General features: G+C 43.3%; 1 protein-coding gene across 1 annotated transcript; it reads right to left on the reverse strand.

Annotated features, from left to right (window-relative positions):
- Positions 1–1,541: 1,541 nt before the first annotated feature.
- Positions 1,542–11,290, reverse strand: NDUFB9 (NADH:ubiquinone oxidoreductase subunit B9). Its single transcript, XM_058178766.1, has 4 exons — positions 11,134–11,290; positions 6,240–6,432; positions 4,304–4,417; positions 1,542–1,797 (listed from the first exon to the last, which is right to left on the reverse strand). Exons 1-4 carry the CDS (start codon positions 11,217–11,219, stop codon positions 1,666–1,668), a joined length of 525 nt encoding a protein of 174 aa, XP_058034749.1. The 5' UTR covers positions 11,220–11,290; the 3' UTR covers positions 1,542–1,665.
- Positions 11,291–12,240: the final 950 nt, after the last annotated feature.

A 12,240-nucleotide genomic window follows, 5' to 3' on the forward strand; every position in this document is an offset into this window, starting at 1 on the left:
CCCCCCCAAGATCAATTCTATGTACTTCAGCTTCAGTGGCAAGAGGGTAAGAGGCCGCGCTCCATCACGTGTGCGTGCGGACACACCCAGAGGCAAAATTACATAATGGATTCCTTTCGTTAATGCCAGGGGTCCCCAAACCCCAATCCATGGACCAGCACTGGAGCGTAGCATGCTAGAGGGCCGCACAAACAAGCCAAGCCCCATCTGTGGGATGCAGGCAGCACGCAAAACCACCTCCCCTCCGGTCTGCGGAAAAACTTCTCTCTATGGAACCGGTCCCAGGAGCCCTGAAGGTTTGATGCTGGGGGTCACTGCTCTATGCCAACATTGTGGAGTATTGTTTGACTTCTTTTAAGACAGGGATCTCCAACCTTGTCAATTTTAAGGAATTCTGGGAATTGAAGTCCACAAGCCTTAAAATTGACAAGGTTGGAGACCCCTGCTTTAAGAGACAGCACACATCTTGTTTTGGCTAGCTCGGCCGCGGTTGTGCCAAACACGGCTGAATAACAAACTTGGTTTCTTCACCCATGACTTTGTTTATTGGGGTCTACTACAACCCGGGTCTCAGTAATAGTCGAGTTCACTCTGTACAAAGTTGGCACTGAGAGCTTCTGCCTCTCAGCGCCTTTTGAACATATCGCGTCGCCCGCGCCCCACCCTTGGCTGCACTGCTCAGCTGATTGGATGCCTGACCGCTCTCTCTCCCTCCATGACTGATGGTGTCAGCTGCCACGTCATCCTCCAGGCTGCTATCCCGGCTGCATGTTTAATGATTAAACCCCTCATGCAACCCAGATGCCGGTTCCCGCACCATCCTAACGAGTCCATAAGAAGTCATTTCTTCGGATCTCTGGGTAGGTGCTTCCCACACTGTCCTGTTGTGGTCCGTCAGCAGCCCATGGAGCTGACAACGGAGTCGGACAGCGATGAGGCTGGGGTGAGGCCAGGGCCATTGGGAAGGGAGGTGCGGACTCCAGAGCCTCCAGAGACTGATAGTAGTGAGGCAGAGGAATAGGAGGAGCCTATTCCTAATGCACACATGAGAACAGCTGCCAGAAGGCAAGAGCAGCTCAAGCAGAGAGGACAACTCGGGAGTAGGGCCAAGAGATGATTGGCCCTTCCATAAGGCTTAAAACAAACCAGCACCGGCGTTTGAGCTTTGCCAGAAAACAACGTCGTAGCTGCGTCTTCTGCTTCATCTACATCTTTGTTTTTGTGGCTTCTGGATTTTTGCCAGGAAGGACCTTTGGCAGTTTGCCTAATTGGATCAAGGTTTGTGAGATAACTGAGGAATTTGTGTTGGGAGGCATTTGTTTTACTTTGAGTTGAATGACGCTGGGAATGAAGTAATTCCCAGCTGTTCGAATAAAGTTTGTTTTTCCACGGACTAAGTTTATTACTACCTATTTGGGCTGGGGTCACAACATGTCAAATCCCCGCAGCTTCATGTGTCGGGCCGGAGCTGGGCTCGACATCTTGCTTGTCCGAGTTAAGATTGCTAAAATAATCTATATAGTAATGGCCAGGCAGGCAGGTTCACAATTTGGCTTATATCAGACTTTTATTGGGTTTTCTAGTACAGTAATACAAGGAGACCCACTGCAGGAAGCTCACAGACCGTTTTGTGGGATTAGCTAGGCCTTTCAGAAAGGAGGGTTTTTACACTGGGAATCTGCGAGGCCTAGTTACATAGTGCCACCAGAAAGGAGGCAGGTGTCCCTCTTTACGAGCAGGAGGCAAGTCTTCAGTAGTGGGACCACCAGGTGGGGTTTCTTCCTGAAGCTGCTGGACCTGTCAATGAGAAACAGGGTTAGCCACTACGCAGGACCTGCAGCATTGAATACACTCGAGGGGGAAATGCTCAATTTAGGACATGTCTTAAGCAGCGTTTCCAAATCACAGGTAGTACTCGAATGACCAGATCATTCATTTAGTGATCATTTCAAAGTTACGGGGAAAAAGTAACCGTTTGGGACCATTTTTCATGCTTGCAACCAATGCAACATCCCCATGATCAAAATTTGGACCCTTGGCAACTGACTTATGTTTGTGACGGTTGCAGTGTCCCGGAGGGGGGGGGGTGTCATGTGATCCCCTTTTACGACCTTCTGACGGGCACGGCCAACGGGGGAAACCAGATTCACCTGAACAGCCGTGTTACTAATTTAACGAACTGCAGCAACTCACTTAACAACGGTGACAAGGTAGGTCCTGAAATGGGGCAAACCTCACTTCACAAGCGTCTCGTTCAGCAGCATAAACATCAGCTGCAGTCGTAAGTTCAAGGAGTACCTGTGTAACTCACGCACAACATTCTATCTGACAAGGAAACGCTGAGCCATGAGGTGGCGATGAGGCAGAGGGGAAGGGGGCTGTGCTTTGTCTCAACAGGGCACCTGGGATGGCTTCCAGACCACTCCCAACTTTTCTTATACAGGTAGTCCGCAACTTACAACCATTCATTTAGTGCAGGAGTCTCCAACCTTAGCAACTTTAAGACTTGTGGACTCCAACTCCCAGAGTTCCTCAGCCAGCTTTGCTCTGGGAGTTGAAGTCCACAAGTCTTAATGTTGCCAAGGTTGGAGAGACCCCTGATTTAAGTGCCCGTTCTTCGAAAAAGAGTGACTTACAACTGTTTTTCACATGACACCCCCACAGTCAGGTGATCCAAATTCAGAGGCTTTAGCAATTGGCTCATATTTATGACAGCTGCAATGTCCCAGGGGCCATGTGATCACCTTCTGTGACCTTCTGACAAGCAAAGTCAATGGGGAAGCCAGGTTCACCAGGTTGCTAACTTGACTGCAGTGATTCGCGTGACAATTACGGCAAGGAAGGTCATAAAATGGAGCAAACCTCACTTAACAATGCTCAGCAATAGGAACTTTGGGGCTCCATTGTGGTCGTAAGCTGAGGACTACCTGTAATTAAAAGAAGCTTACAGCAGCATATGCAAAGGGTTCTTTTTAATTTCTTGGAAATAGTGGAGATCTGTGTGTGTGTGTGTGTGTGTGTGTGTGTGTGTGTGTGTGTGTGTGTGTGTGTGTTGTTTTGTAAGATAGCTGCAAGGTGAGGAGAGAGTTCAGCGGAAGCATTTTTAAAGTCAAATCATCCCTTTCAAGCATGAAAAACCTTAATATAGCAGTTCATAAACTTAATGCAACCTGAATCCAGTTTTTAAGACCAACAGTAACAGCTTCACTATCATTTGAAAATAGGCAGTTTTAAGACATTTGGGGCGCTTTGATGAAAAGTTAATTTCCAATTCCAGCCAGCAACAGATCTAGAAAAAAAAAATTACAGTGCTATTGCTATAAAAAGTGTCTCCCTCCCCCCACTGCATCCATTTAAAAGCCTCTTTGGAGATTCAGGGATGAATAGAAAAGAATAGAGTGCTGTTAGAAGTTGGGAGATGGCTCCAAATGGACAGAGGCGGAAGGAATACATCTAATGTCAAACCAACTCAACTGATCAAGTTCACTTCGATGTATCTTTATGATGGTAGGGATCTCGTGTGCTTCAGTGCTATGGGCAAAAACATCGCTCAGAATAGATAATAAACACTGAAACATGTTGGCACTTTCTCAAAAGGCCACGTCCTTTTCTAAACTTTCAAAGCAGCCACGTGAACCAAGCAAAAAAATTGTGCTTGAATTAAGGAGCCAAAGTGTAAATATCAATACAATATGTCATTGTATGATTATCACCTTACAAGGACATTATTTTCCTGAGCCTGAGTGGCTAGATAAACCCCAAAAAAGCCTGGCTCCCTTGAGGAGAAAGAGACAGACAGATAGGGGGAAGGGAAGGGAATGAAAGGAAAGTATGGAGAAGGAAGGAAGGAAAAGAAAGAAAAAGGAAGGAAAGGAAAATATAGGGAAGGGAAGGGAAGGAAAGGAAAGGAAAGGAAAGGGAAGGGAAGGGAAGGGAAGGGAAGGGAAGGGAAGGGAAGGGAACGAAAGGAAAGGAAATAGGAAAGGAAATAGGAAAGGAAGAAATTTATAGCATGCTAAATATTAAGCTCCTTTGGGTAACAACCATTGTGGTGAGGCTTTTAAGAGGGAAAGAGTGCTTTCTTCCTCTAAAGCATCCATTTTACTCCTTAGCTGTCCGCTCTGAAAAAGAGCCAGGACTTCTGCTCCCTCACAAACTCAAGGAGGGGGACTCTATAGTAGGTGATAGGCCACGAGGCCACATTTTAAGACCCGTATCCCAAAGTATCACCCCCACAGATTTGTTACCTGCTTCAAAATTATTTCATGGAAAAGCAATTGGAAAATATAGTCCGATAACCAACCTCCTTGTCCCAACTTTCCAGGCGCAGCTTCTTCCATTGTTCTCTCTTAGCAAAGTAATCTGGGTACATGGCTTTCTCTGACGGATGCCACATTTCTAGGATCCATTCAGGTGTCTACGAGGCAGTAGTATAAACAAAAGGTTATGCACTGCATCTTTAAAGGAATAATAGACTTCTTGCTCTTTTATGTAGATTTATTTTGTATATTCTCCATCTAATAATGGTTAGACTGTAGTTGTTGGTCTGTTTAAACCATTGTTTCTCAATCTCACCAGCTTTAAGATGTATGGATTTCAACTCCCTGAACTTTTCAGCCAACATGCTGGCTGAAGAATTCTGAGTGTTGAAATCCATACATCTTTGCTGAGAAACACCGTTTAAAATCAAAATGATAAAATTCCAAAGATACTATTTCCTGCATTAGAAGACTCAGTTCCAGAAAACTACTTGATTATCTTGGGAAGGCAGAATCAGGGCATTTTAGAAGAAAAAGTTATTCCCATTTGTAGACTAACATAAGGGTGATGAATATTTAGATGCTCATAATGTTTTTCCTTCTAATTTTAGATATTTACTTACTGAAGTAGCAAATCTCTATGTAGTATCAAACTAAGAATTTAGAAGCTTCCACAGGGATAAGAAATACATATCTACGGTTTGAAAGCAAAAATGCAATGGCAATATAATGTAATAATAAAACCACCACAAGTAAAGATAAGGTGGAAATAACCAACCAGGCATTTCGGAACAGCTTCATTTTCAAAAGTTCCTGAAAAATCAATCATGGGAGTTGATTCAGCCTGATAGCAATAGCAATAGCACTTAGATTTATATACCCCTTCACAATGCTCTACAGCCCTCTCTAAGCAGTTTTGCAGAGTCAGCCTATTGCCCCCAACAATCTGGGTTCTCATTTTACCAACCTCGGAAGGCTGGAAGGCTGAGTCAACCTTAAGCCTGGTGAGATTCGAACTGTCAAACTGCAAGCAGTTGGTAGTCAGCAGAAGCAGCCTGCAGTACTACAGTCTAACTACTGCGCCAGCGCGAATCTCACAGGAAGGCTGTTCCAAAAAAATGGTGCTGCTACAGAAATGCAGTGCCTCCTTCAGCCTCCCCAAAAGTATGGCTGTAATACAGGAATGGTAGAAGGCACATTTTAATGGCGGGATGACTCGCAAGCCTCAGAAACTGAATGTCTCAAATAATTAGATCCTTCCCTAGCAACCATTCAGTGCATAAAACACTGTCCAGCAATGTGGAGAGTGTGCTATCTTCAGATCAGTTTCTGTGGCTCAAACTCCTGCCTCTGGACGTCAAAAGCGCTAGTTGCAAACATGAGACATTGCTGAATACAGAACTGTTCTGTCAGCTTCTCCAGGACTGTAGTTAGGCAGCAACTTTCTAGAGCAGGGGAGTCAAACTCAAGCTGGATCTGGCCCGCAGGGCCACCCTGGAAACAGCGAAGGAGCGGCCCACCATGCCTCTGCCAGCAAAAGGGAGCTCGGGAGGCCCCAGGTGCCCCCCTCCCCGAGCTCAGTTTTCAGCTGCGCTGGCCTCCTGCAACCCTCTGCCAGCGAAAACGGACCTTTGGAGGGCAGCCCTCCCAAGCAACTTTTTCAGTGGCAGAGCGCTCGGACCACCACAGGCACCCCGACACGAGTGATGTTGAGCTGGCCACGCCCACCCAGCAGAAGTGCTCCTCCAAGCAAAGCATGCCCTGCCCCTGAGTTCCCAATGCAGATAGAGGCTGGTCACTGATGCTCATTAACGTGAGATCTGGGCAGCTTCCCTGTGGCCTTCATTCATGGACTCTTCCTCAGAACTAAAGAATAATTCTGCATTTTATGGGGAATCTCTTACTTACGAATGAAAGAGATTGAGAATGCCAATATTCTGCAACCTATCAAGGAACTGATTTACTTGTAATGCCTCTGACCTTATAGCACTCGTATCTCTCATAGCTTGTGCCACCTGGCGAGTCAGGAAAAATGTACGGCTGAGGATGTTGCCTTTCCCAAAATTCTTCTTCAGCGGCCATCAACAGCTTGGTTGCTTTAACCATGTCTTTTTCATCCTTATGTTCATCAAATCTTGCTCTCATCAGACAGGCATAGAATCTATACTTATCCCTGAGAATATTAAAGATAGTATTTATTCCAAGAAAGAAAAAACATACCTTTCTTTAGAACTTATAAATACTTCATATTTCACTTAATGAGTGGGGAATTTAATTCATCGATTCTACATTTGGTGATGACAAAGGTACACCCACTCAGTTTGCTTGGTAAGAATTATAGGGCTTGGAGGTCTTCTAGTCCAGAGCTCTCCAATCTCGGCAACTTTAAGACTTGTGGACTTCAACTCCCAGAATTCAATCTGCAATCTTGATTGCAGAAAATATGACTTCTGAAACAGAGTTATTAATGCCTGGAATGCACTACCAGACTCTGTGGTCTCTTCCCAAAATCCCCAAAGCTTTAACCTGGGAGTTGAAGCCCACAAGTCTTAAAGTTGCCAAGGTTGGAGAGCCCTCTTCTAGTCCAATCATCTGCGAAAGGCAGGAGACCTCGTACCATTTCAGACAAATGGTTGTCCAATCTTTTCTTAAAAACTTCCAGCAATGCTGTACCCAGAACTCCCAAAAGGCACTGCTGAATAGAATAGAATAGAATAGAATAGAATAGAATAGAATAGAATAGAATAGAATAGAATAGAATAGAATAGAATAGAATTTTATTGGCCAAGTGTGATTGGACACACAAGGAATTTGTCTTGGTGCATATGTTCTCAGTGTACATAAAAGAAAAGATACGTTCATCAAGGTACAACATTTACAACACAATTGATGGTCAATATATCAATATAAATCATAAGGATTGCCAGCAACAAAGTTACAGTCATACAGTCATAAGTGGAAAGAGATTGGTGATGGAAACTTATGAGACAATTAATAGTAGTGCAGATTCAGTAAATAGTCTGACAGTGTTGATGGAATTATTTGTTTAGCATAGTGATGGCCTTGGGAAAAAGCTGTTCTTGTGTCTAGTTGTTCTGGTGTGCAGTGCTCTATAGCGTCGTTTTGAGGGTAGGAGTTGAAACAGTTTATGTCCAGGATGCGAGGGATCTGCAAATATTTTCATGGCCCTCTTCTTGATTCGTGCAGTATACAGGTCCTCAATGGAAGGCAGGTTGGTAGCAATTATTTTTTCTGCAGTTCTAATTATCCTCTGAAGTCTGTGTTTTTCTTGTTGGGTTGCAGAACCGAACCAGACAGTTATAGAGGTGCAAATGACAGACTCAATAATTCCTCTGTAGAACTGGATCAGCAGCTCCTTGGGCAGTTTGAGCTTACTGAGTTGGCGCAGAAAGAACATTCTTTGTTGTCCTTTTTTAATGATGTTTTTGATGTTAGCTGTCCATTTTAGATCTTGCGATATGATAGAACCTAGAAATTTGAAGGTTTCTACTGTTGATACTGTGTTGTCAAGTATTGTGAGAGGTGGAAGTATGGAAGGGTTTTTCCTAAAGTCTACCACCATTTCTACGGTTTTGAGTGTGTTCAGTTCCAGATTGTTTTGGTTGCACCACAAGGCTAGTCGTTCGACCTCTCATCTATATGCGGATTCGTCATTGTCTCGAATGAGACCAATCACTAATGGTTCCACTGCTAAGAATTCTCACTGACAGGAAATTCCTTCTTGTTTCTAGATTGGCTCTCCCTTTGATGAGCTTCCACCCATTGCTTCCTGTCCTGTCCCTTGCTGTTTTGGAGAATAAATTGACCCCCTCTTCCCTGTCAGAGCCCTTCAAATACTGTAAGACTGCTATCATGTCAAGAGCATGGAAAATGTTTGCCACTGACTTCTTCAAAGCTGGCTTGGTCAGTTTGGACCAGCCACTCAAGCCCAACACATCTCAAAAGGTTATTCTTGTGGGGAAAATAGCAGATGGGAACATAAATAAAAGTGGGATAAAAACACAGCAAGAACATACTCCTTAAAAACTTGTTAAGTGGAAAAATTATGTGGAATGGCCACTAGAGGGCCCTAACAGTCAAATATTGTACTATAGTCAATCAAGTTACAGTATTTATACTTGGCTGTAATCAATCCGTTATTTACATTACATTTTAAATAGATTATATACCCGATTGTAGGATTTCCCTCCCTCCTAAATGTGGAACTTTTAGCCAGAGATCAGAGTTGGTTTTGGCGAGATCAGCAGCATATAAGTTTAATAAATAAATTTTATGCAGGGCTGAAACAACTATAGTACAGTACTTATTTCTGAAGTGAAACTCTTTTGTTTTTCTTCATAGAAAAAATGCAACCTCCTACCTCATCCCATCATCCTCATTTGCCCATTTCAATATATTTTTTGCATACTAATAAGTTGAGCCTAACAAGAACCAGACACAATATGCAAATGGCTATTTACACTTGCCTAATAAAACAAAAGTGGCTCATCTGACAGTATTTTTTACCAATATCCCAGTGAGGATAACAAGCCATTATTATTATTTTCAATTTCCATATTTTGAAGTATTTCTAGCAGGACTACCCGATTCTGGAATAGCTTTCTTTCCTATGCCATCCGTCTGGTAAACTCGCAAGATTATTTTTTCTTGCCACATACAGTTATACATCTGAACTACACTGTGTTGTTTCTCTGTGTCATATAGTATGCATAATTTTGTATTTATTTATTTATTTATTGAGTCATGTTTGTATATTGTAAATATACAAGTGTATATTGGAGGTGGTGACTCTGAGAGTTGTACGCAATGAAATTTCATTTTAATGTGTTGGAAGAAATATCCTTCTGGGTTCAGTTCCAAGGAAAAGACACTGGATTCATAGAAGTTGCTTGGAAAGAACATTTATTGATAAACAGGATCACACGGCTTGAGATCCTGGGCAAAAAAAAGGGCAGAAATGCTGAGAGTGCCTGGGTTTTATACCCACTGTTGGGCTTTGGATTTGAGTTTGTGTTCTGATTGGTTGTCACTCCCATGGGGTCATGCAGGGATAACTTTGTAGGTTGTGTTCTTGAGTCCCAAGCTTGGTTGACCCTTGCTGGGTGATGATGTAATGAAGAGGCTTTGGGCAATTCCTGTTATGGCTCTGCCTGAAGGAGGTAGATCTTTGTTATGTAGAATAGACTGGCCCAGGCCTTAATGGCCCAATGACAAATCGGTGGGGGTGCGGGCTGAGTTTCTGCCTCCCATTTAGGGAAAATATTCTGCCCTTTTCATATTTCCTAAAATATCTCACTTTCCTAGGAGGGTGCTAACTTCCTACAAATGTATGCCGAATAGTGAACAAAGCCACCATAAATTTATTCTCAGTCAGTCAGTCTGTCTGTCTATGGCAGGGGTCTCCATCCTTGGCAACTTTAAGACCTGTGGACTTCAACTCCCAGAATCCCTGAGCCAGCTTTGCTGCTGAGGAATTCTGAGAGTTGAAGTCCACAGGTCTTAAAGTTGCCAAGGTTGGAGACCCCTGATCTATGGTATTTATTTATTTAGTCATAAATAATTTATATATAATTTATATATAATTATATATATATAAGTTAGTCAATTAATATATATTAATTTAGTCAATTTATGTAGTGGAGACCCTTTGAGAGCTGCATGCAACCAAATTTAATTTTAACATATGCTGATTAGTGTTCATTCCATGTGATAATAAAAGTTTTTATACTATTCTTTCTATTCTATTCTGGCCAAAGCTGTATTTCCTGGATGAATCCCACCACCACCACCACCCCGCGTCTGGCCTGGCCAACCTACCCAGCATATCCAGCAAAGAAGCCAGGCCATATCCCACCCATGGCTTCGCCTACAGGATCCCAGCCCTCCCTCAGCCTTTTTTTTTAAATCTTGGGGTTTTTATATTTTGTACATATTGATGCGTGAATGGAGTGATATCTGAGTTTCATACATTGCAATAAAGATAAGCATATTATTACACACAATAATTACATTTCATTTTCATTGTTTCAAATTATTTGCACATATCCTTTACTTCAGTTCTAACTTCTTACACTTACTCTTCCATATATATTAATATATTGGTATATATACACTATATCCCCTCTTATTTCTATCTCTATTTCAACTTTTTCCCCCTCCTATCACTATATTATTCAAAGATGTGATAACATTTCTTTTCTGTTTCCTACTATTACCACACATATTTTCTTACAATACATTCCTTCATTTTCTAATCACCCATTATTTAATTCTAGCATGTTTTTATGCTTGATAATACTATCATTCAAATCCTAATTTTCCAATTAGAAACTTAATTCTTCTTCATACCTCTCTGCTCATATTTCCCATCCTTGAAATTCTACCATTAATACACGTTTACATTAAAATATATTCTTCCATTATCTAATCACCTGTTACTTTAATTCTAGCATTTCAGCCTTAGCCGTATTTGAATATATATTTAACATATAGTTCTCATATTAATGCACATTATTGAAATACTTTCATGAAATATGTTTTGCTTTGCTTTCCCTCAGCCTTTCCGACCGAACCCCCAGAGCTGCGGTGCCAAGAGAAGCCCACCGACGCCAGGATGATAGGATCCGCGCAAGAAACGCGCAACTGAGGGAAAACACGCAGAGGCGCCGCCCCTTCGGAGCTTGGGAAATCGTCCCCCCACCCCCGTGTTAAGACTACAAGACCCAGACACACCCGGGCTCGGGGGGGACGGACGTTGGGGATGATGGGGCTGGGAGTCCTCCGGCAAAGCCAGGAAAAGGAGCGGAGGCTCCTTAAGGGGCTACGGGACGGGACGAAGGGGCCGGGGACTCACCGATAGATACACCAGGACTCGAGGTGCCGCATGGCTCGCTTGTAGAGCCGCAGCACTTTCTGCCGATGTGACAGGTAGCCCGCCATCTTGGCTGCGCCCCGGTCGACTTTCAGGCCTGGAAGGGGGGGGAGGGGGGAGCTTGCGCCGCAGGGGCTGACGGGAAGCGCGAGGACCTCCGGCCTCTAGAGAGAGAAAAAGTGCAGAGTGACGCGCCGCCGCCGAAGCCTCCGTCAAGGGCTCTTAAACTGCGCATAGACCCGAATGAGCCCAATCGAAGGCTGTGGAGAGAAGATCACAGGAAGGTCATTTCTTTATAACCCTCGGGAATCTATAACGGTTTTTCTGTGAAGTATAATTCTTAATTTCTTATCTCTACGATTAATCCTCTTCCCGCCTCCTTCTACTCCTCCTCCTCCTGGGGAGGATATGACGTTTCCGGCTTGATATGGACTCATAGAGATAATAAGTAGAGGGGCTTCTCTGCCGGCATTAGGAGAGTCCAGAGGGAGTAGAACATTTAAGTGGTGGAAGGTTAATACTGTAATATATTTAAATATAATATCGTATAGTATAATATCGTATCGTATGATATGGTATACTACATGAGTCAAAAAGAGGGCTGTGAAAATATTTACAGACCTCTCACATCCTGGACATAAATATAAATTAATATAAATATGGACAATTGAATATCAGCGTTCCTGTCAAACAGACAAGAAGTGGTCAAAATAGGCAGGGCCCTATCAAATCCTGTTCCTGTCAATAGCGGCGTTCCCCAAGGCAGTGTTCTTGGACCAACATTCTTCATTGTTAAGTTCGGGAAGTAACGAGACAGGAGACCAGGGTAGTGACAACAGCTCTTTAATATATGGTGAACCCAGCAACCAGGCTGGGGAAAAACCTCTCCTTATATACAGTTCTACCGGCGGCTTTAACCAATCAGCAACGTGCTTGTTTCCCGCCTAAACCATTTAAAGATACATTACACTCCTTCCCCCCAGAAAACACTTTACCCCTATTTACATAATATTTACATATCATTTTTCAACGTAATCACGTAAATAGACTGGGCGTCTCCTGACTCTTTCGGACCTGCCCAGTACATTC

Source organism: Ahaetulla prasina, chromosome 3 (assembly GCF_028640845.1).
Source record: "Ahaetulla prasina isolate Xishuangbanna chromosome 3, ASM2864084v1, whole genome shotgun sequence".
Taxonomy (NCBI): Eukaryota; Metazoa; Chordata; class Lepidosauria; order Squamata; family Colubridae; genus Ahaetulla; species Ahaetulla prasina.

Bases quoted from the DNA above. Each gene is read 5' to 3' on its own strand.
- NDUFB9 (XM_058178766.1), bottom strand. From the start codon at position 11,219: ATGGCGGGCTACCTGTCACATCGGCAGAAAGTGCTGCGGCTCTACAAG. The intron at 6,433-11,133 runs GTGAGTCCCCGG...TAATATTCTCAG, and splicing joins GAGTCCTGGTGTATCTATCG to GGATAAGTATAGATTCTATG. The intron at 4,418-6,239 runs GTCAGAGGCATT...ACTGCCTCGTAG, and splicing joins AGAGATACGAGTGCTATAAG to ACACCTGAATGGATCCTAGA.